General features: G+C 43.8%; 1 protein-coding gene across 1 annotated transcript in view; it reads left to right on the forward strand.

Annotated features, from left to right (window-relative positions):
* Window positions 1-4436: 4436 nt before the first annotated feature.
* tenm1 (teneurin transmembrane protein 1) overlaps window positions 4437-23507 on the forward strand; it is a 194627-nt gene continuing 175556 nt past the window's right edge. The window contains exons 1-3 of the mRNA XM_022205180.2: window positions 4437-4931; window positions 18555-18826; window positions 22648-22977. Of these exons, the coding sequence (XP_022060872.2) occupies window positions 18610-18826; window positions 22648-22977 (547 nt within the window). The 5' untranslated portion in view covers window positions 4437-4931; window positions 18555-18609. The remainder of the gene's footprint in view (window positions 4932-18554; window positions 18827-22647; window positions 22978-23507) is intronic.

Consider the following 23507-nt stretch of genomic DNA (forward strand, 5'->3'; position numbering starts at 1 on the left):
CAAATGCTTAGGTATGTAGGCAGACTCCATCTGATTCTATTGCTATGATTAATTCTCCCGAGAACGGGATGCCTAAGCCAAAACCAGACTCCTATGGCCTTTTGCACCTCTAAGTTTTATAGAGAGTGTATTTACATAATGTATATTGATCCCTAAGACACTGCAAAAACAGGCTCTGTGCTGTGTGTTCTTGCATTAAAATACAAGAACATTATTTAAGTGTATCTTAATTTAGCATATAAAAACAAACTGCACACAAATATACGTGAACACAGACAGAGACATGCACGACACTCACACACAAATGTTGGCAGGAAAGTAGGTTCGGTATGCCTTTCATAAGCTGTATCCGTGTGTGGGCTGCTGTGGCATGCATAAAATATTATTTTCTCAACAACTCGAGGTTGTGGAGGAGTTAGTTCAGGAAGGGGTGGGAGAGAAGGCCAGGGGATATACAGTATTTGGGCAGCTGACAGCTGCGTGCGTGTACGTCTGTGTGGGAGTCTTGGAAACGGGAGTGGGAGACACTGGCGTTTGAAATGCAATGAGGTGCTTTTGAAAGGAGCTCCTGTCACAGGTAAGCAGGGTAGCGAGAGCAAGAAGTGTACGGTGATAAAAGGAGAAGAGGAGAAGTGCCCATGCTTTAGGGTGGCATTCGGTATCTGAGGGCTTTTTGCACAGACTGAGGAAAGCACTCAACAGTACACACACTTAAATACAAAAGCCCCTGAAACAAACGTACACACTTTGATCCTTATGGGAACAATCCTTAGATTTTAGGGGACCAAAGTAAAAAGCATTTTTTTTTAGCCCTGGTTTGGGGACCAAAGAGTGTGTGCTGATGCTTTGTTTAAGCCCAGAACAAAGGCTTGATTCCATTGCTCAAGGTGATTGAGAGATGCTCTTGATGTTCCCTTCGCTTTCATGCATACTGTAAGGATAAAGATATGCCTTATAAATCAATAATTCCTGCATCACGTGCTTGGTGCCTCTCTTTGGTGCAGTCATGTCCTCCCCTGTATCATTCTGTGTCCTCTGTCGTGCAATCTCCAGCCACTCTTCACTAGCTATTGAATGTCAGAGCAGTGCTGGTTAAAAATATTGCTTTCTTTCAAATCCCTCTCAGTTTATACATGTGGATTTAATGCAGAATTTATTAATGTCATGCCCTTTCAAGGATGTGACTAATTACGAAAAAAAGACTTGAAGGAGAATGTGTCAAGGAGCTGAGGGTTATAGCTGTTTCATCTGTCAACACTTTTAAAACTGGTTCACACATTAGGGTTCTTACTGTTGGTGATTAATCAATAGATACCTCTCCTCGCTTGCTTCTTTTCTTCCATTTCCTTTTCCAGATGGGAAATTGATGGCAGGCTTAGAAAAGGACAGACTTTGAAAGTGCTGTCAAAATATGTATGTTTTTCAGGACAGATTATGCCACCCTTTTTGTAACTTCCAAAACACTTATCTGCCACCAAAAGTGCTAAACTATCATCTGAAAGTTTTTTTTTTAAAGCAATAATTGAGGATGAAAATACTGGATCCTTTGCCCATAGGTGGGGAAGGCTGTGGAGGTGTAATTTGGTTGTGAATGCTTGGAGGAAATGTAAAATGAAATCTACGAGAATTTATGGTTGTGAAGCGTATGCATCGGAAAGGTCATAGCGCTGTCATTTAAAAAAAGATTTCAATAAATGGCTGGCTCTGTCTCCTGTGAGGCACTCGAGCTGTATGGCTGAATGGGTGAAGCTGGAGCACTGGTGGAGAACAGAGCAAGAGAGAGAGAGAGTGATGGAGCACATCCTTAACACCCTTCTGGAGAAAGAATACCCTAGTTAACTCTTAACACCCCTGGAGATCAGGCATCCACTGCAAGGGCAGAATAATACTGTGTCTTTGGTGCAGCTGGTGAACATTGTTGACAGCATTGATCCAAGATCCCTCATTACAGAACGAGAGAAACCCCTTCAGCAACGTCACCCTAGAGAGGGAAGGAGCTAGGCAGGGGATTGAGAGAGAAGGGGGAAAGAAATGAGGAGGCAAGTATAAAAAGAAGAGAAATGGGAGAAGATGAAGGGAATTAGAGAGAGGTGGAGTGGGTAGCAGGAGGCAACAGACAGAGGAGGAAACAAAGACGAGGATAGCAATGAAATTATCCCAGAGAATTGCAGCAAACTGTTGAGAGAGTAATTGTTAGGTTCTAGTTACAGCATGCAATGACCACCTTGTGTTCTGTAGTGGAGGGATTGATCATCAACCAATCGATCACAGCCTACGAGGGAACACAGCGTTCCGAGGAGAAAAACTGTGTTGGCTTTGCAGTTTGCATGTACAGGACTAAGTAACGCTCACGGAAACTGCCTCCAGCTGTGAAGCGAAGTAGTGCAGAGACACTTAAAATCCGATATTACTGCTAAGGCTTGAAGTAGCATTAAGGCAAGGATGCATCGTGGATCTGCCTTTTGTTTCGTGACAGTGAAGTGCAATCTATCCCGGCCCGGTCAGGTCTTAAAAAGACGTGTCACATGGAATAAGCATGAGCTGCTTATAATCAGAGGAAAAAGGAGGGAGAGCAGGACTATGGACAACTTCCCATCAAAGTTATTCTCGCTAGACTCCATCTTAGCATTCACCACGGCAACAGTAGCTTTCTCTTTCCCCCTCACATCGCTTTTATGGAGTACCAGCTCTAAATCCACCTCTGTACTCCCCATCCCTCTCTATGCGCTCAGCTGTGCTTCCACGGTATCCAAATAGGGCAGGAATAATTGGATCAGCAAACATGGTCTTATGGAGATGCGACTCTCCTTTTCCACTGACTTTTTTTTTGTTTTTTTTTTTTGTGCCTGATGAGACACTGTTTAATTAGGTTATATCATTTTAATGCAATTTACACTATAATCTGATGACACGAGATCTAATGCAACTGACATTATGTCTGAAATGCACTCTAACCAGCACTTTGGAGCATCTGTGTCTCTAATGATGCTCATTATCAAATAAAATGTCGACTGGGTTTACTCCACAAACTTTCCTTAGCATGGACGCTCATGGGAGATGTCTTGTACTGGAACATCACATATATACAAGTCCTTTTCAAAGTACACTTTAACGCGAGATATAAAAAGTTCATTTCAGCTTCTAATTGCCGTGTTTTCAGGAATAATAAGCAACAACTGTGTCTCTCTAATACCAAGGCCAGTCCTCCTTCCCTCCCCACGTCTATTATCCCTCTTCTATAGACCGTAATGACAAAAAAGAATCACTGTAAAACACTGTGACATTTCACTTCATCTCTGCATTGAGCTGGTTGTCAAGGAGATGTCTCAGTGAGATGTGTCGGGCAAAAGAGGAAGTGCTCTTTTAAAAAAGAGTGTTTGCCCAGCCACTGGAGGTGTATTGTGACTGCCATCAGGACTCTGCAGGCAAGCATGATGGAGTCTTAGAAACACACCAGTGAGAGGCTGTTCCCTCCAAAACTCCAGAGGTCTTTGGATTCCTGATCAAAATCCATTAAAATCATCTGCAGTCATTGTTGTAGGCTCTTGCAGCCGGCAGACAGCCACATATCTACAACCGGATGACAAACACACTAGTAATCTTGACGTCAGAGAAGCACAGTTTTTATCTAACACGCTTGGACCGAGAGGCCTGTTTTCTTTCACCGTGCTCCGTTCGTTCCCTGCATGGAGCTGCTGGACTCGTGGCCTCCGTTTAGAGGCAACCAGTGATGAAACTGACGGAAAGTGCCAAAACCTATTGCTGATAAAAGATGCATACTGCTGTGTTGTGTTGGGGATACAGCAAGACAGGCTGAAAGGCAGATAGACTGAAGCAGCTGTCAAAATGGTTGTTTGTAGCCCCGCGCGTACCGTGCTTTGGGGAAATAATAAACTGCATCATTAGAACCCCTGTCATTCACACGTTTGTTTGCACCAGACTGGCTGCAAATACCCAAACCAAAGCATGGCACAGCAGAGCACAGGTCAGAATCATTAGGTGGCTCATTTAGCCAAGAAAAGCACATCTTCTGAGATGATGTGCAGGTGTAATCACACAGCAGGCCCACTGCACCAATAAATTAGTGTCAACTTCTATTTTCTGTTTATGCAACACTGCTTGAAATTGCACTATTTATTTTTGCTCTCTGCTGCTTCTAATTGTTAACTATTTGTAATTCATACTGTAGAATATTCTCTGCACCTCAGCAGCTTCAGGGCCCTGTTGCTCATGGAAGGAAAGTCTTTTTTTTTTGGTCACTTTTTCCCCCCCTCCTATATCATATAGTGAGTCAGCATTCCGGCACAGGACGAGCAGTGCAGCCCATATGGCATCACCTGAATGAAACCGGTGATCCAGACGACCTCCTGACGCCTTGCGTGCGTTTGTGCGTCTGTGGCCGGTCTGTGTGCCACACCCCCTTCTCCTCGGTGCGGTGGTACGATCCGGTGGATACTGTTATAGCAGCACCGAGCCTCACCAGCGAGCCAGGCAAAAGCGAGCGAGCAACAGCACCAAGCCGTCAGCCTCGTATCGGGTTCAACTGCGGCTAAACGCACCGCGCCGGGCTCCCTGTCACACAGGCACGGTGGAGCTGGCCCGCGCACAAGCTCCCCCCACCCTCGCCTCTCGTCTCCTCTCTCGCGAAGGAGATCCCTTCCCCTTTCTCCAATCGTTTCGTCGTCCTCTATCGGCATTTGCGAGCGAGCATCATCATCATCATCACCACCACCATCATCAACAGCATCAGCACCGCCGCCTCGGAAAACCGTCGGAGGTGTCTCATCCGAGCCACGTTTATTTAACGGGAGCACCGCGTCTCCGAGTCGCAGGAGGGGGAAGGAAGAGGAGGGAGAGGGGTCGCTTCTTCGGCATTTGCAGGCTACTCATAGCATGGAATCGGACTAAAGGAATGGCTTTACGTCGGAAAGGTGAGAGACACGTTCAGTTTGTGGCCTTTTAGCGGGCTGGCCGAGGCGCAGGCAGGCAGGGAGGGAGGGAGGAAGGGAGAGGGATCTGCGTCTGCTCGGCTAAACGAGCCTCGGATGCTGAGACAACTTGAGTTCGCGGGGAAACGGTTATTATCAGCTGTTGTGATGTGTGCCGTGGCGGTGCTATGACCCATGTGTGTGTGTGTGTGTGTGTGTGTGTGTGTGTGTGTGTGTGTGTGTGTGTGTGTGTGTGTGAGAAGCAGACAGAGAAGGGGAGAGAGAAGGGGAGAGAGAGAGAGCATGTGTATGCACGGTGCGGTTTTTATGAAAATCAGTGCGCCTCCTTTTTCAAGTGCGGGGATGCAGACTTTGTGCAAGCCTGCGCGCTTTGACAGCCAGTCTGAATAATGACAATCCAAGGTACAGCGCTGGAGCTCGCCTGCTTCGTGTGTGCAAGTGTCGTTTTTTTTTTATTTGCTTCAGCAACGCTTGTAAGGCTTTTGGAGTTGTGTTGTTTTGTTTTTTTCGCTCCAGTTTCTGGCTCGTCCACTCCATCTCCATCAGCACTGGGATCCAGGGGGTATAGATCTCTCTGACGCGTGCCTTATGTCTCCCCACATCAACGCAGCCTGCCGGGCCCAGTGCTAGACATTAAAACCAGCACCAGCAGCAGCACAGGTCCAACAGGCACGCCAGAACATATGATTCTACTACATCCCTCTGCTCCAACCCTCTCCAAACATCACTAATGTCAAATTCTGCCCCTTCTCCTGCATCATGCTGCAGTTCCTGACATTTATTTTCTCACGCTGGTGCAGTTTTTTTTTTAAAGAATGTGTTGATTGAGGGTAAATAACAGCAGCATCCTCTTTTTTTTTGATAAATCATAATTATTGTGAAAGGCAGCACAATTTGCACCAGGATGGATATGCTCTGGTAGATTTAAATTAGACCTCCTCACTTCTGCTCTCTCACTTCACAGCAGATTATAAATAATTGCCTGGGGCAAAGGGGGAAAAAACACTGAAAAGCATTATTTCCAATAAATAATTAAACCGGGAATAAGGAGAAAAAAAGGAATATTTCTGAAGAATTCTGAAAACATATTCTCCCATCATCACGTAAACTTCTCGAGCCTTTTCTTGCAACCTTTTGCTTCACTTCAGCATCAGAAACTACAATTTGTCAGTGTCCTCTAACACGTTAAATGTGATGCATGACACTCCTGAACTGGACTGACGTTTGGATTGTTCTCCCCATCAGACATACCTGACATCTGCCATATTTTTTGTTATTTTTGGATCTGAAAAGCCCCCCAAAAAACAGCTTTAATTGCAAACCTATAGATCTGACGCAGCCTGTCGTGTCACTGCCCTACCTGACGTTGTTCACGACGGCACGGGCGTCGTGCTTAATTCTTCCCCGGCTCGCACATTTATTGATAGTCATGATAAAAATCAGGCAGTCTGTCTTAGCTCTTTGTGATTAATAGAGTGCATCTGTGCAGGAGGTTAGATAATACACACACACACTTTCTCCTTCTGGGTTTCCTCCATGCAAACGCTCAGACACACACTCACAGAGACACTGACAGTCACATGCACACTGAGGCAGAGGGATGATGTAGATGTATGGGACCTGGGGAGGTTGATGATTGCATCGCTGCATTTATTTCTGCCACTGTACACTACTGTAGTGTTTACGATGCTGTGTGTCTTATTCTATTGAGCAGCGAAGTGTGTGTGTGTGTGTGTGTGTGTGTGTGTGTGTGTGTGTGTGTGTGTGTGTGTGTGTGTGTGTGTGTGTGTGTGTGTGTGTGTTTGTTGGCCACATGTGGATGGTTTTTAAGGCCCTGCAGGGTTGCTGCTCCAGAGATGGTGATGAGCAGTGATTAAGTGAAAATGGCACACCCATTATGGCAACGCCTTAACAATTAGAGGACAGGTCTTTTGAATTGAAATGTCACATCACCAATTATATGCTGCGCACATGCCACTGATAAGTCATTTCTGTCAGTCATCCAGCCTCGCCACATGACCAATCAATCAGTTCAGGCTTTTTCAGTCTAACTTGTGCCAATACATTCTGTTTTTCCTCCCCTCCAACAGCAGCAGTGAGTGGTCAGCGGTTGTCGCCGGGCTAATTATCTCTTTCAGTTGTTGCACACTCACTTTTTAATTTTCCGAGTTGTTGTTGTTAAGCGGGCAGTGCATATGGCGTTTTGGAAATCCAAAGTAGCTGCTCAGCTCCTTGGCTTGGAGTCACATCATTATTTCAGTGCAACTTCCTGACAATTTAAGCCCGGAGTGCCGATTGTTAGGATACTGGCGTTTTGCCTCGGCTGTCAGCAGATCCTATTGTACTGAGTCAAGAAACCACTAAAAAAATAAAAAAATCTTCACTTACGTCTAATAATTTGTGTTTTTCTGAGATTTGAGTGATATTGCATGGCCTTTGGATAGTGCGGTGCTGTGTGAGACAGCGGGGGAGTTCTTTTTGTTATCCAGCCCTGCATTATTTATGAATTTTCATTCCAGGAATGCAGTAGCCCCTGGCACTGTAATGCTCCTTTCTCCCATGGATTCGCTCGCACACTTCCCTTCTGACCCACAAGTTCTCTGCAAATCTAAATTTCCCTAATAAAATTGGGGTCATGAATTAGTGAGAGGACAACATGAAATATATCAGAGGGTTGTTTAGAATATAGAGTACAACACTTAGTGCTGCAGTCAGAGTTTAAGCTTGCAGGCAATATGAGGCCCAGTGGGAGTTTTTATCCCCCTCTCTCTCCTGCTCCCTCTCGCTCTGCATGTCCATCATATGGTAAGAATGTAATTGCTGGAAAAGCATAAAATGTGTCAGAGTGTTCGCCACCCTGCTGATAATTTCAAAGTGAAAGCGCTCATGCCAGTCGGCTAATCAGACTGCTGGACCACTAAACTTGCAGACACAAACACACACAGACACTTAGAGATGTAACCACTGTACGACTTCAAATATTTACCTTCTTTCTGCAATGCTGCTCCATCCTCAAGAGGAATTGTTTAACAAATCCTGCAGTGCTAATTGGCGTTTCCTCTGTTCGTTCGGCACTAGTTGCCCTCTGCAGTGAGGAAACTGCCATCTCTGTGATTTAAAAAAGTGAGACGCTAAAGCACTATAATATTGCCAAATTACTCTGTGATAGTTCTCATATGGTACCATAGGCCTAGTGTTTACACTCGGGTTTGCAATTCTTGCATTTAGAGCAGTAAAGCATTATTGGTGATAATAAGCAGCTAATATGAAGCACTTTATCCAACATATGGTCATTATTCTAAGCTGACTGACAGCTAATTCAGAAATAATGGATTCATTTATAGACTGTGTAGAATTTACTTATTTTTTTACAAATAAACATTACTGATATTTCATATGTCACTGTCAGCTTTTCTTTCAAAAGCGACACATCATCTTTTGGAAGAAAATCTCCTTATTAACAAGTCTGAATCCAAAGTCTCTCTGGTTTGCTTTCTGTTGTTGTTTTCACAATGCAGCACTAAATGGATAGAAATGAAAAACATGAAATATTTTCCATCAACAAAAGCTTTTATTTCTGAAAACTACGCTGGTCTCCCCTGTCTTTTCTCTCCTGACGATAAAATATCCAAATACAGTGCAGTTTATTTTTGTGTTAAAACCAAAAGCAAGACCAGCAGCAACAAAGAAAGGGACAGAAATAGTATCAAAACCAAAATCACCTTCAGTTGCCAATGCTGCCAACATGCACCAACACACACACCTACACACACACACACACACACACACACGTACACACACACTTACAGTATACGCCTGAGGCATTTTTCTTTAAAGCATTCGGCTATGTCTCAACTGGCATCTCCAGCCCTCTATTCTCTCTTGTCTTCTTCCATTGGGCTGTGGGCAAGAGTCAGGAACAATATACAGTTAAATAACTAGCGGGGTGTTATGTGAGATTTGTATTGTGAAAATGCAATCACAGCCTCCCTTCACACTCCTCCAACTTCAAACTGGACTCCCCCCACTTTTCTTTTCAAATTCTAGTCTGAAGACAGAAGGATCAGAGACACAAGAGGCTTACTGGTCAAGCCCACTCTACCTCTCTTTAAAATATGAGATTAATTTGTCAAGAGGAGTGTGTGTGTGTGTGTGTGAAGAGGAGTGCTACACCTAAATAGAGGGCTGAGATGGAAGAGCTGTCAGAATAATGTTGACTTAATGCGCGAGGACTAAATTTGCATTGTTTTATTAGTTTATATTGCAAATGGGCTTCAATTAGCAATTACTTTCGTCTCTGATTAATCTGTTTTCTAGACTAATTGAGAAAACATAGTGGTCACAATTCAAAGTGGTGCCCTCAAATATGAGTTCAAAAGTCTAAATCTTAAAATATTCCGTTTATTATCCCTGAGGATAGTAGATAACACCATAAAATTTCATTTTTTACTTGGAAATTGGGTTATTTTTTAATTGATTTGATTGGTTTGTTGACTTATTGCAAGGCTTTTCTGTTTTTACACCTCCTCTGTAAACATTCATAAATGTACTTTATATTCTGTTGGATATCACTGAACTGTTACTATCATAAAAAATGACTGTGGAATATCTAAGCAGCTACACACACACACTTGGCACACACTGCTACTCACACACACAGAAAGCAGATGCACATCGACATGGACGCATTTCGCACCGTGAAATTTTTATTAATCAAGTCAGTGGACAACTTAAGAAGAAGGGGGAAAAAAAATCAATTTTTGTTTCCTCCCCAATTTATGACCACATAAATTGCCCTTCACTTCAAAGTGCGCGTCGTGGCTTTAGTGTCAAAATAATTAAGTTAAAACCCATTATGTTTTATCCTGCTTTTGTTGACACAGGGGGACAAAAGGGAGTTGGTGCTGGGCTCCTTTTAACTGACAACATGCTCTGTACAGCAGCGTTTCACTTGCAGCCTTGATCGATCCATGGAAATGATCAGGGATGGATTCAACCCACATCAGATGTTTCTATATGATATTAGATCAACATGAAGACAAGTGATAATTAAACACCCACAGTTTCTTTTACAGAAGCCAATTAATTGATCAGAGGGTGAGTCGACGACACACCTGCTGCATATTAGCACACAATGAGACATCAACAGCACATTATACACCTACCTATACACCTCAAGACAATGAATAATAACCCAATATGAATAAATTGCATCTGTAGCTTTGTTCCATGCCTATGAAATGATTTATTTAGCAACATAAAACACAGTGATGTTACACTGTAGATCTCTGCCCTAAACGAGTTCATCTATTTCCTGCTGACTGGTAAATAGCCTCATGTGTATCATCAGTAATATTCATAGCTCTACTTTCTAGATGATCATGAATTATTAACTCATAGAAAAGATGAATAGCTCCAAAATGGTGCTTGATGCGTCTCTGCTGGAGGCCATGTTTTGTACAATACAGTAAAGTACAGTACAGCACAATCAAGTTCGATATGTTTTTGCTGCCGCGTTGCAGGGGAGTTGTTTTGTTGTTCAGGTTTAATTTCGGAGTGTGTCTTGATCCGCCGTGAACTCTGGGATGTATTTCAAGTGTGTGTATCATCGCCCAAATTGACTTCTTACTGTAGAGACACATATTCTCCGCTGATTGCCAGCCAAGATGCCAAGCCAAACTGCACAAAGAAAAGTGATGTGGGAAAAGGGAAAAAAAACAACAACAAAAAACACTCAATATCTTCTCCAAGAAAATCATGGCAGCACCGTGCAGCCATTTTTCAACTGAAGCAGACCTAACACATGTTGTCTCCAGATGTAACAGTCCTGAAATCCCAAATTTTACAGCGTGCGTGGCATGTCATCCCGACCTGATGTACTTCAAAAAGGGAATCGTTTGGGAAAATTCATATTTTGTCCTCTTTAATGCGCTCAGAAGACACAATGATTCGTCTGACAAGCAACAAATTGAGAAATGCAAATTTTGAAGGAAACGCGCTCACTGCGGTTTTGCCTAGCAAATTTTGTGGAAAGAAAAGGCTGCGGTGGAAAATAAGAAACCGGATGAATGAAAAACAAAGCGAGGCCTATCATATTGAGGGGAGAAGTGCTTCAAATGACTCCCTGCCTTTTCCACACAGCAAATACACTTTTACAGTATATGCTATTGATTTCAGGCCTACATGATTTGTTTATGTGCGGCTCTTCTTTTCACTCACACATCTCTCACATGCAGCAAAACCTTCAAGGCTGCAAACGTTGCCTTCTTACAACCTTACATTCATTCATGGTAAAAGTTTGAATTTATATATATATCTGTCTGAGAGCATGATCAAACGCACCGCATGCCATAACCTTGAGCTGCATTAAATATATTATGTGTTTATATGAACGGAGCAGGCGTATGGATGGAACTTTTTCAGCTCCCTGCACATCTATGTCTCATCAGCTCACAAAAGAGTACAACGAGGACGACAGCTTGTTCCCGGCTGAGTCTTGTGCTCTTTGAAGAGCCGCTCCTCTCTTTGTCGAGAAGTATTTTGCACTGCGAGGCTGCTGAATGCTGTCTGTGCCCTTAGCCTATGAGCAGCCAGAAGAATCAGAGAGGAGGTGAAGGCTGAGGATGGATCTGAGGAGCCACTGGGAGCACTCTGGCCTTTTTGAATTGGGCACATCTAAAAAAAAACAAACAAAAAAACCCCGACCTTCCTCTTCTCACATCCCCCCTCCTTGGTGTTTGCAGGATGACACGCCTCACGCTATAGCAGCGTAGATGGAAGATTAGCCCACTTAGCATTCAGAAATCAATCTGCAATGCCGCTCAACAGCTACAAGTAGATCTTTTCAGCTACTCGCCTGCAAGACTAATGCTCTTTACTCACTCATTTCAACGTAATCAACAACTTCATAAAGGAGGATGCACAGGAAATACTGCCTAAATCTCTAATCGCCAAATCCAATTTCTGGAATCAATGGCATTGATTTATCAATTAATTTTGCATCTGTAATGCGGCCACTTTGCTTTGCCCAGGGTGTCGGAGGTTTTAGCGGTCAAATGCATTATTGAAAGAGGCTTTTTACCAAGCAGTGGCTGATGCAGAGAGCTTAGGAGGTTGTCACTCATGATGTAAAGCTTTATTTGCAAAGCGAGTTAGTGAGAACGGCGTTTTTGTCCTGCTAGGAGGGCAGTGACATGTATTTATCTTGTGAGAAAGGAGGAATATCAAATGTGTTGAATGAGGCTTTGCCTTGTCAAGAATATTGATTGAATGGTTTTGGGTGGTGCCTCTTGCTCCATGTGTGTTTCTGTGTGTTTGTGGTCAAATACATGTGCGGCCCCATCAAGCGAATGTGCATGTGAATACAGAGGGCATGTGTGCTGTTGCATGTTCCTGACATTTTTGTGTTTTTTTTTTTGTTTGCTGCTCTGCCTTCTGGGGAATCAGCGGAGGGCTTTAGATCAGAGAGGGGTAGAGTTGGATAGCATGAATAGAGAGCGGTAGTCTAGTAAGAACAAGCAGTGGGAAAAAGGCTACACCTTAGTCTAGATCTGAAAGAAAGAAAAAAGTTATGACTGTAGTCAAGATATAAAAACGGCCTTTGAAAAGTTAAAGCTGAGCTACTCCCTCGCTCTAGGCCACGTTCAGAGGGCATGAATAGTGTAGGACCTTATGGATTTCTCCACACTGCTCAGGCATGCAGTGCCGATGTGGGATTTGAGCCATGTCTACTATAAATAGTCAAATGGTCCAGGATGGTTTCCCGGCTCCTGACAGCTCCTGACAAGAACCGATCTGCTCCGTGAGTGGACACACAGACTTTTATTTCTTGCTTCTCAGTCATGCTCTCATTGTGATGCGTGTGGTAGCACAATGAGGACTGCTGCTATTATGTCACCTATATGACTCGCTTTGTACATAGATGCATTAACCTTGAGTGCTATTGTGTGCGGAATAATGAAGGTGCATGCGGTGCACCGGAGGCTGAATGCTAAAGACGCTGCAACTGTACGTAGAAACAGTGAGCAAGCGTTTACACAACACTGTCTTGACTGAGAAGGCCTGTAAAGACTGTTGATTCTCTATGGCGTGTGGGCGTTCAAGTGTGTTGTTTGTCAGCCAGTGTGAAATGTTATAAGTATGTGTAGGCGCAAGGGCACTGAGTGTGTGTCCGTCTGTGGCTGATTGTCAGTGTGCGTTTCATCTTTGAAACCTAGCAGGGGATGCTGTATGTATGGTGAGGTCCCGGCTTGTGTGTCTGAGTGTGTGTGTGGGTCTGAGTGTGTGTGTGGGTACACGCTACAGTTTGTGTTCTGCTGGTAAACTCTGCATTAGCAGCAAGAGATTTCAGGCTTGGTCAGCTATGAAAGCACAACTACGTGACGAGAGTGCTGCCGCCGCCCACAGATAGCGGGCCCTTATCCACTAATTAAAACCCTCTATCACTCCATGTCTCACTTGGCAATCTCTCTATCCTTCAATTCCCCCCATTTTCACTGTGAAATCTCGCCATCTCTCATTATCTATCCATCACTCTTTTTATCCGCCATTCATCCCTCCCTCTTCTCAGCACGCGTCGAGGGTTCCCAGTGGGCGGTGTATTGTTTTGTTGTGTTTCGGGTGGTCTAGGTATAACAGGGTCCTATGGGTCCTTCAGGGCCGCTCATCAGAGTTGTCCCTGTCATATGCCTGAGGAGCCATGCTGGTGCTAACGAATGGAAGAGATAGCTTTTTAAGCCCCCCTCCCTCCCCTCCCAATCTTTCTCTCTCTCATGCACACAAACACACACATACTCCAGGAGAGGCATCTCTCTCTGACAGCTCACTGTTTACTCCCGCAGGACCTGTAGCCTGGATCTGCATTTGCAGCTACAGACTGTGCCTGAGTTTCTTCTGATGATTAAGCCATTGTAATGGTAGACAAAATGAAAACCTGCAAACAGCGTCGGGATTGTCATGACTTCACTTCGGAGCATCTGTGGTGATAAGTTTATGCCGTAGCATGAATATATTTCTCGAGGTTTCTCATCGTTATTCCTGTGGCTTGCGAGGTCTGTTTAGCGAGCGGAATTAGCTTGTCTCTGTGCAAACAAGCTTCTTGGAAATGTGTAAAGGCCAAAGCCAACAAAGAAAGTAGCTCCCTACTCACTGGGGGTCTCCTGGCTGTTTTGAAAATAAGACCTTCTCTGCATGCCGGAAATGTATTTGTAATCCTGGAACTATACTGTATCAATAATCTAAGGAGCTAATATTGTTGGATGGCACTCTGCTCTCGCCAGCCTCCTTGTTTATTTACCAATGTGAAACTCAATTTCTCTGTCTCTGTCTGGCCCCAATCCTCTCCCTGCCTCGCTGTTTTTTCCATTTTGCATGCTCTCTCTTCCCGTTCGTCATGATTTCATTGCATTCATTCGAGATTGGAAAGTGTAAATCGGTTTTGACTTGCCCTTACGGTCCTTGCCTTTGCACATGACGATGATCTCCGCCGTGTTGTTTGTGTTATTGTTGCTGGTGTCGGACATCTGAGGGACCCCGCCCCTCCAGAGATGACTTGGAGTGTAAATCCTGTTTAAAAGCAACTGTGTGTATGGGAGCCTCTATCACTTCTCTAAGCAGATTTGGAAAACCAGCACACTAGTCCATCCGTGGTTGCAGTGTTTGAATAAACAGATGGATAGGAGGGGAGATCAAGCGGGTGAAGGGTCCCATTAGATATTATTGCATCTGTGTAGCCATGGATTATCACTCCCGTGTGGTTGTGTGAGTGTATGTGTGAAAGAAGGATTGATAAGAGAGAGAAAGAAGCGGGTTAGCAGAGTGAGGGAAAGAAGGGATAACAACATAATGTGATGCGTGTGTTTCTCTCATCGTTGTCACTTTGTATTAAACTCACGATGAAGAGTTTATTACGCTGATAATTTACATTGCAGAATGAAAGTAGAAATACACAATTAAAATAAATCATAATGTGGCCTAACACTGTATTCCAAATCACAGGAGCTGCAATTTATTGCAAAATGTGTGACAAAATATCACTATAAATTAGGCACTGTGGTGCAACACAGATGCCTAAGCCAAGAAACCATTTGGTACATACTGCAGAAAAAAATTCACATCATAATTTTTCTATTTTTTTTGTGAAAATAAAATAAAAGGACTGTATCCACTAAAATCCTGACTCATATCTCAATCACCGTATCTGTCAAAATAATTGCAATCTGATTTGGGTAGATTATAGTAATAAAAAGTCAACTCTTCATTACTGCACCATTGTTTACTGGCCTTTTAGAATAATTTTAATCAAATCCAAATACAGGTTGCATTTTTTCACCTAAAAAAACTTGTCAGTGCTTCACAGCTGCTCTGCCAACTGTAGTCAACGGCAGTCACAAAGCAGGGCAGCCTACATGCCCTGAGCTCAATAAACTTAATTGCAATATATATTTTTTGCGTATTGTTTGAGCCCTAAAATAAAATCCCACAATAACATTGGGTATATTGGGTGTGTTCCAATATCCATGCTGCCATAATACAATATACAGTATGCCAGAAAAGGATTTACAGTGCCCCAATACACAGTATATCAAAAGCAGTCTGCCAAAAATACCATGATGTCCTATTACATTTGGTTGGATTTTGCAGCATAGTTTTCTGGCCATTCTGACCCATGTCACCTACGATGCCTCGCCTGAGTATAAACAGAGCCACCAAGAACACACAGACAGAAGACAGCTCATTTCACACAGCAGACTGTGATGGTGAAAGATTACTGTGCAGCATTATGGCCAGTAGTATGTCTCAATTGTATGCATTGTTTATGAAACATTGCATACTCTGTAAGGGCAGCTGTAATACTTACTGAAAGGAAAAATTTAAAAAAAAGATTAGGAATGCAGCCATTGTCTCTATCTATAACCACTGACTGTCAATCCATTTCCAGCACAAATGAACTGCAACTTATTTATTTTAGTACATTTTTTGACAGCGAGTCTATCAAAAAAAACACCTACTGAGTATACACACTGTACTGTACTGTGGTTAATACATTAGATATACTTCTTTTTTTTACATACTTTGTTTTTGCTTTTAGGTGATAACGATCTTTGCAGTAACTGCTGTTACAGCGATACAATCAGCTGAGCACTTAGTTAGCTTCACTAAAGCAGTCCTAAATGCACCGTGTAATCCCCTGTTGTACATGTTCATAAAAAATGATGGGAGGAATCTTGGAGTGAAAGTTTCTAAAGATTCCCATGTTGAAAATTTACTAGCATGGTTCTAATAATTCCAACATTCTCAGACCTTCCCAGGGCCATTCTTGTTTGTTTTCTATGAATAGTAACCCTTAGACTAGCTATGCCCCCCCAAACACACACCCCCCCGCCCCTCTATGCCCCAAGGTGGTTATTCCTCAATTGCAAATCTCGGCTGATGTTGGGCTCAGGTGGCACATGTTGACTTGTCCTAGAGAACGCCCATGTGTCTTGTTTGAAGTGAGCTTTCGCTCCAGGAAACAACCTCCAGGTTTTGACATCAAAACCGAGAATCAAACCCCCTAATGGGCACCCCACTGTGGGCTAGAATTAGCAGGAATAACCCCCGCCAGCAGGCTTACTCCTCTAAATGCAGAGGCCTCGAAGGACGAGGCGGAGGGTGGAGTAAGGTAGGGGAGGAAGACAGAGGATGGGAGGGAAGGAGGAGGGAAAGCAGAGGTGAACTGGTGCAAGAAAGAGGGATGGAGAGGGGGAAAGTGATTAACCAGGAGAGAGAGGTGTGTTTAAAAGGAAACCAGACAGTAGTTTAAATTGTACACGTTTTTGTACAAGCAGGACTACATGTTCCTGGCAAAATGCTCACCAGGCTGTCTGTGTATGTGCACGCACATGATGGGGGAACAAGATGGTGCACCCTTGTGCAGGATTGCATGCTTTCATTTTGTGTGTAAGCGAGTGATAGACATAAAACGGGACAGAGAGCCTCTGTAGAGAGAGACAGCAGTCAGTGCCTGCAGCAAGCTCAGAGCTCACAGGGTAATGTATACTCGCTCCTCGCCGTACCAGAGAGAAGGTGACACCAGTCAATCCCATTCTGACAGGGCAGCTGAGATAATAGCAGGCTTTGATTCCTTGCAATAACTCCTGCCAATCAAAATGAAAGGCATCGTGATTGCAGGGAACCACAAGCGTGTATGTGTGTGAGCCGCGGCAGCTCGCTGTACACTACGGTGTGGCGGAGATAATTGGATGCAAAATGTGGTTATGTGTTTTAAAAGTGTTGTTGTGCTTTGTGCTATCATTAAAGAAAAAAAAACTAAAGATGGTGGAAGGAAAGACAAGTGTGGAGCTTTTACAGATCATCTGCGCTGTGATAATACCTGCGGGGGGTGAGGGTGTGTGTGTGTGGGATGAATGTGTGAGAGACTTGGCCTATTTTTTAAAAAAAAATTTTTTCATTTTTGACTGTTTGCTGTCCGGGGTCAGTGGGCGGTCCATGTGGGTCTGCGTGTGCATGCAGGTGGGGGAATGAGGAGGGTGAGCGCAAGGCCAGGAGAAGGAGTCTTTCAGGTGGAATAAAAGCATTACTGCAGTGGTAGAAAGGTCAGCTGTAAACTTGTATCAGACTAGTGGTGATCACCCTGTGCTGCAGATCTCTGAGGTATTGAGCAGGCACGCTCTAATGGCTTTGATATATGGACTACAGGACTCCCTGAAGAGGTCAATACCATAGCACTTTGTCTCTATGAGCAATGACCCTCTCAAGCTCCATTTAGAAGCTTTATAACTGCAGGAAATAGGCTGGAAAGGCCTCGAGCAGGGCACGGTGAAAGAGAACTAATATGAATGAAGTATTTTCTAATCACTTCTTCTGTGCTCTAATCGTTGTCCCAATCAATCATTAGTTATGGCGGTGTAAGTATAAGGCGCCGGACGTTATCAGAAGTAGATTTCGATGTGGTTGAGAGAGGAGCAAGAAAATTTGAGCTGAACAAAGCTAAAAGAGCTGATTTATTATTACTCCACTTGGGAGGGCAATGACACTGTAAAGACTGTTGTCTCATAGCGTTTCATCATCACTTGAGAATCTGGTGAGTCACAGTGTTTAATGAGAGTGACAGACACGGGGCTCAGCTACAAATTTGTTGATTTATCCGTAACTTGTCAATGCTTGTCTGCAAAAGGCAGATAAAGCCTTACAGTAGCTCGAGAAAACAGAAACCACAAGTGACAGAACACTAAGCTGTGCTTGAATCTGGCCAATTTCTCTTCAAACACATCTGGACATAACAGCTACCATCATGGTCCTTTCAGAGGGTATTGATTTGGAACTAACCTTTTGGTGTGAAATATGAAAGAAGCCAAATGCTGTTTATGAATGTCCGCTATAATTGGAGTGAACAGATGTCGCAATATTGTTCCACTGTGTTCAATAACACACTTCTTGTTCTATTTTTCTCCTCTTCCCTTTCTTCTCAATCCCCTGTTTCTTTTCATTTTCATCCTCTCGCCCATCCTTCTTCCTCCCTCCCCTGCTGTCCTTGCCTGACTCCCTCTCTCACTGTATATCCCCCCTTTTCCCCTTCATCTCCCTCACCTCCTCTGCCTCCAGACTCTGTGCTCTGTGCTGTGGCTGTGCTGCGTGACTAAGTGGAGCCCTACGAGCCATGGAGGAGATGGACAGTAAACCCTACCAGCCGTTGTCTAAGGGGCGCCATGAAATGGAGATGTCCTACACCAGCTCATCTGATGAGAGCGAGGATGGACGCACCCATCACCGCTCCTACACCTCACGCGAAACCCTGCCTGACTACACACACGAGCTACGCCTCACCCTCGGGTCGCACCGGGAAAGACAGACCAACTACAGCCAGCCCCAACCAGGTAACAGGTCATGCTTAAGGGTGGATATTGCTCCCTAAAAAATACAGTTGCACAGACACTATGTGGACTCGAATGGATTCTGGCACCAAAAAGACACATATAGGCATTTGCACACAACTCACACACTGAGGTCTTTAAAAGGGCCTGTGTGAATTACCTATTACAGTCCACAATGAGCCAGAAGGACAGTCGGAGGCAGCCAATTACCGCTTCTCCACAGAGGTGATATTTCTCTCCACAGCTAAACTAGGTCAACCCCAAACCTCTCTGGCCTCACCTGGGGTGGAACACCACCCTTCATTACTCACACACTCACAGATACAGACACGGGTGGACAGAAACACACACACATACACGGTGACACATACACACCGAAAAAATTCTTCTCTGCCAGTGACAGGAGGAGAAATGGGCCAGCTCGTGCTGTGATGGATGGCCTTTATGCAGGTCATGTGTGGTGTTAAGAGAGAAGCCACACCTCATCAGGAGCATGCCGCTGTGCAGGGTTCATAGTGATCAATAGGTACTCTTCCCACCACTCCAACCTCCTGCTACTCTGCAAGACCAACCCACCATGCTAACAAGTAACATTAGCCATTCATAACAGTTACAAGTCCTGACAAGCAGGACGCTCCGGGGACTTCATGGTTTGAATGCCACCTGCTATGGATTTTGCCGCGCTCTTCGCCGTAAAGCGACCCATCAGTGACCATTAGTCATGATGATGTTGCTTTGATATCTTCCACGACGCGGCAGTGTCAAAGAGCGCTCGCCTTTTTTCGTGCAGTTACTCAGCCGTTCTGTTTCCACAACAAACAACAACCCCGCCATCAGTGTCATATGGTAAGGTGCAGAAGACCCCCAGAGCAGCCTTTTGAAATGTCAATGGCAGCCGGTTCTGCGAAGCACATCTGTTCATCTTTGGGCATCAGAGTTATATATAGTATACCCTACCTAAGTAACCAACTGTTAAGGGGGGACGTTGCCTCCAGTGACATTTTTAATGGATTACGGTGTTCCTGACAAAGATCAGCCAATTCGCTTCTCCTTTAATTCCCTGCCCATGTTCTTCATATTTTCCTTCATCTTTTAAACCGCCTCATCTTGCCCTCTCCTCCCTTTCGCTCCTTCCGTCTCTTCCATCTCTTCTTCCAGCTTCTTATTTGCCCTAATATTACAAAATCCCCTCTCGCTCTCCATTTAATCCCGTGTCACCTCTTTGCTCTTCTCTACATTGCACCTGTCTCCGTTAAGCCTGTTTACGTTACAGAGATACTGTTGATAGATGGACTGATAGAGAGTGAGATCAACGGCTCCGTGATTATTTCACAGCTCACAAGAGAGCTGACCAAAATAATTACTTTTTGTTTGCCTATTAATTAACTAAAATTAATGAGCTTGTGCTTTTCAACGTATTGTGTACAAAGCTAGGAATGCATCACACCAGTGTGACTGCATTTTTCAGAAATAGCAGCCTAACATTAATCTGATCATTTGAGTATGTATGGATAGTTTAACAAATAATATGACTCATGCTATTTCCTAGTATATATATCATATTAGAGGAGGGAATGACATCTCATAGTCCATTTGGGTAAATGATTCTGATTAAATGTCAACAGTTAAAAACAGTACAGTTTTTTTTTTTACTGGTGTTCAAGTTCAGTGAAAAGAAATCACAATACACACTGCGGTTTTTAAGTTGTTCACTGTAGAATAGTGCCTGCAGCTCTTCCTCTCAGGCTGTGTTCTGTCCCAGCGAGCTCCACCGATCACACAGTAGGGCAGCCTACGTGCCCTGAGTTCATTAAGCTCACAAAGATTAGTGCTAGAAGTGCACAACAACAATTAAAGGTGTCTCAGGTGAGTTTTTTGCAACTCAGAGTTTCTCACATCTGGACTCTGGCAGCCACACAGAGGACATAGTTTACAGAGTCTTCAGTAAGATATAAATGAACCCAATACTGATGTGCCAGAAATTGCAGTTCCTTCATTGTCCACTTGGGACTGGCTCCATAAGCGAGTCAATCCCTGTGGACCCCCATGTTCAAATGCCTGACTCTACAGCAGAAATAAACATACAGCTTTGACTGCTATAGCTAATTTTCCTGCCAATGACAACTGCACAGGGGATGACCTTTTATCTTACTTACCAATTTAAATTGTATCAAAGCTTAAAGTGATGCATAATTAAGGTTGTGGCCATTTTGTGGACAGTTTATGACCCAGAGACTTTTGATATCTGGGAGTTAGAGTCTGGTATTGCCAAAATGGGGACGACCAGAGCCACTGAGAGATTCAAAACTGCTGTTCAGAAAACCTATGGATGACATGTTTATATGCAGTCTAAAGGGGACCACCCAGAAGAACCAAAAGGAGCTGCTACCCATCTCCCTCTCCAAATCATTCCACCTTAAATGCTTACTACATTCATTAATTTAGGAATAGTCAGTATGCAAGCACAAAACTATAGTTTGGGGCTTTCTTTAATATAGGTCGTTTAACTTTTTACATTTAAGCTGCAATACAGTGAAATTACAACACAGGCTGTGGTGGCAAATTCGATATTTTTGCCTACGACAAGTACTTAGTGTGGAAAATAGTGTAATATATACAAATAGCCAATTTTTTTTTGCTAAAGTGAGCTGGGAGCAACTGACTGTAATAGCAGGAAATGGAAAGTTATTCAAAAAATGATTTCCTCTCTAATCACCTCCTAAAATCTCCTGTTGTATTATAAATGTGTTTCAAAACAAAAGGGGTTAGATGACATTTTCAGTTTGCAGTCAATCCGTGTTTGTTGCTACTGGGAAATAGCCCATTTGCTCCTGAATTGCCCTCTTGCAGCCAATTTGAGCTAAGCAGTAGTGTGTAGTGGTGACCAATCTTAGGCCGGTTTAATTCCAGCAGAACAGTATGTGAGCCACAGTTGGTCTTGACCCCATCAAACAGGCACAGCAGGACACATCGCTGGTCAATGGAGTGGTCAACAGGACTGTGGCTTTTATTGAAACACTGCGGTTCGTGTTCAGAGGACCCGACCTAACACACACATTAACTGCACTAAGTGAGAAGGAAGGGAAGTCTTTTCTTTTCTGGAGCCTGTATAGAACCAGGCTACTATCTGTATAGATTTCAATTTATGCCTTTATTTCTTTAAAATTACATCAGTTCCATCACCTCCACTTATACATTCTAAACAGAAAACTCTGGTGGCGAGGAAGAAAATTTACTCAACTGCCTCTACAGGAAAAAAAAGGTAGAGCTCAATTGAATTGAATTGAATTGAAGTGTAACCAGAGGACTAACACAGTATATCTGATGTTCTCAGATAACAGGTTGATGCTTGGGATTGGAGGGCGTTCTAATACCTGAAAGCATATGAGGCTCAATTTTTCCCTCAGTCTGAGTCAATATTAATAAGGTTTGATCTTTATCTGATCTCTTCACCCCACCAAGGAGAATATAGATGAGATCAGTGCTCTGTTTGAGCAGCAGTTCAATACATCTCAAGCTCAATAACACACATCAGGCAGCTTGAACAGGATATAGCTTCACTGCAAATGGTTAAGAAAAATTGGAGGTGACATTTTGATTTGGACTTGTGCTGAAAAACTTTTAATAAATGCTTGCTCAAATAACAGCCTGTCTCTTGACATAATTTGGGAGGTGCTCAGTGTTTGGCTTGTAAATGCCTGCCTCTAACAAACACTTGGTCAGCTTAGTTGCTGAAGCAAATAAAAACACACATTCCGGAATTAGAGGCTTTACAACTCTGTGTCTACGTGATCTCAATCTGCATGTCTCTCCCCCTCTTCTAGATTTAGACTTCTGTAAGGCTGGGCAGATCAGAAGCCCAGACTACCACATCCACCCACAGCAGCAGCAGCAGCAGCAGCAGCACCAGGAGGAGGAGGAGGAGGCGCTGTGCTCTGGACCGGCCGCTCACGTCCACGGCCGCGGCTACTCCCTCGGCGTGGGTTCGGATGTGGACACCGAGCCGGAGGTGGACCCCTCGCCTGCTCACGGCCTGCAGCACATGTGGATGCGCGGCCTGAAGTCCGAGCAGAGCTCCTGCCTCACGAGCCGTGCCAACTCCGCCCTCTCTCTCACCGACACCGAGCATGACCGGAAGTCTGAGCCTGACAATGGTGAGTGGATAAAAAACTCTTCTTACTCCTCAAGAGGATTGTTCACTATGTATAATACAGAGATTGGATAATATAGTTTCTTCAGCACACTTTTGATGATTTATTTTTGTGCTAGCATGCATCTTGTGCTGAAGTCAGGATACTTTTCCCTTCTTGGCAGCATTTCACATTACATCGTTATAGTCTCAATGTAATAAGGAGAAATTTCTCTGCAACAAATGCAAAGAAAAACAACATATGGCATTATAACTCTTTTCAAGCTTTAAGTTACAGCCTTGGGCAGTTACGTGATTGAAACTCTCAGTTTTTGAAGTAATGCTAATGCTTAAGTTCCTCTTTCTTTGAAGGCTCTTTGATGTGACTAAATACAGAAAATGTGCTATTGGTTATTTGGTCTCTGAAGTGAGCTCGTATCGGAGGTGAACCTAGGGTTGACTGAGGATGGAGCTTGAGCAAAGTCCGGCGATGAACATCCACAGCCACTGACCTGGAGAAAGGATTGAATATCCATCGGAAGCTTGTGCAGATTT

This window comes from Acanthochromis polyacanthus, chromosome 10 (assembly GCF_021347895.1).
Source record: "Acanthochromis polyacanthus isolate Apoly-LR-REF ecotype Palm Island chromosome 10, KAUST_Apoly_ChrSc, whole genome shotgun sequence".
In the NCBI taxonomy this organism is placed as follows: domain Eukaryota; kingdom Metazoa; phylum Chordata; class Actinopteri; family Pomacentridae; genus Acanthochromis; species Acanthochromis polyacanthus.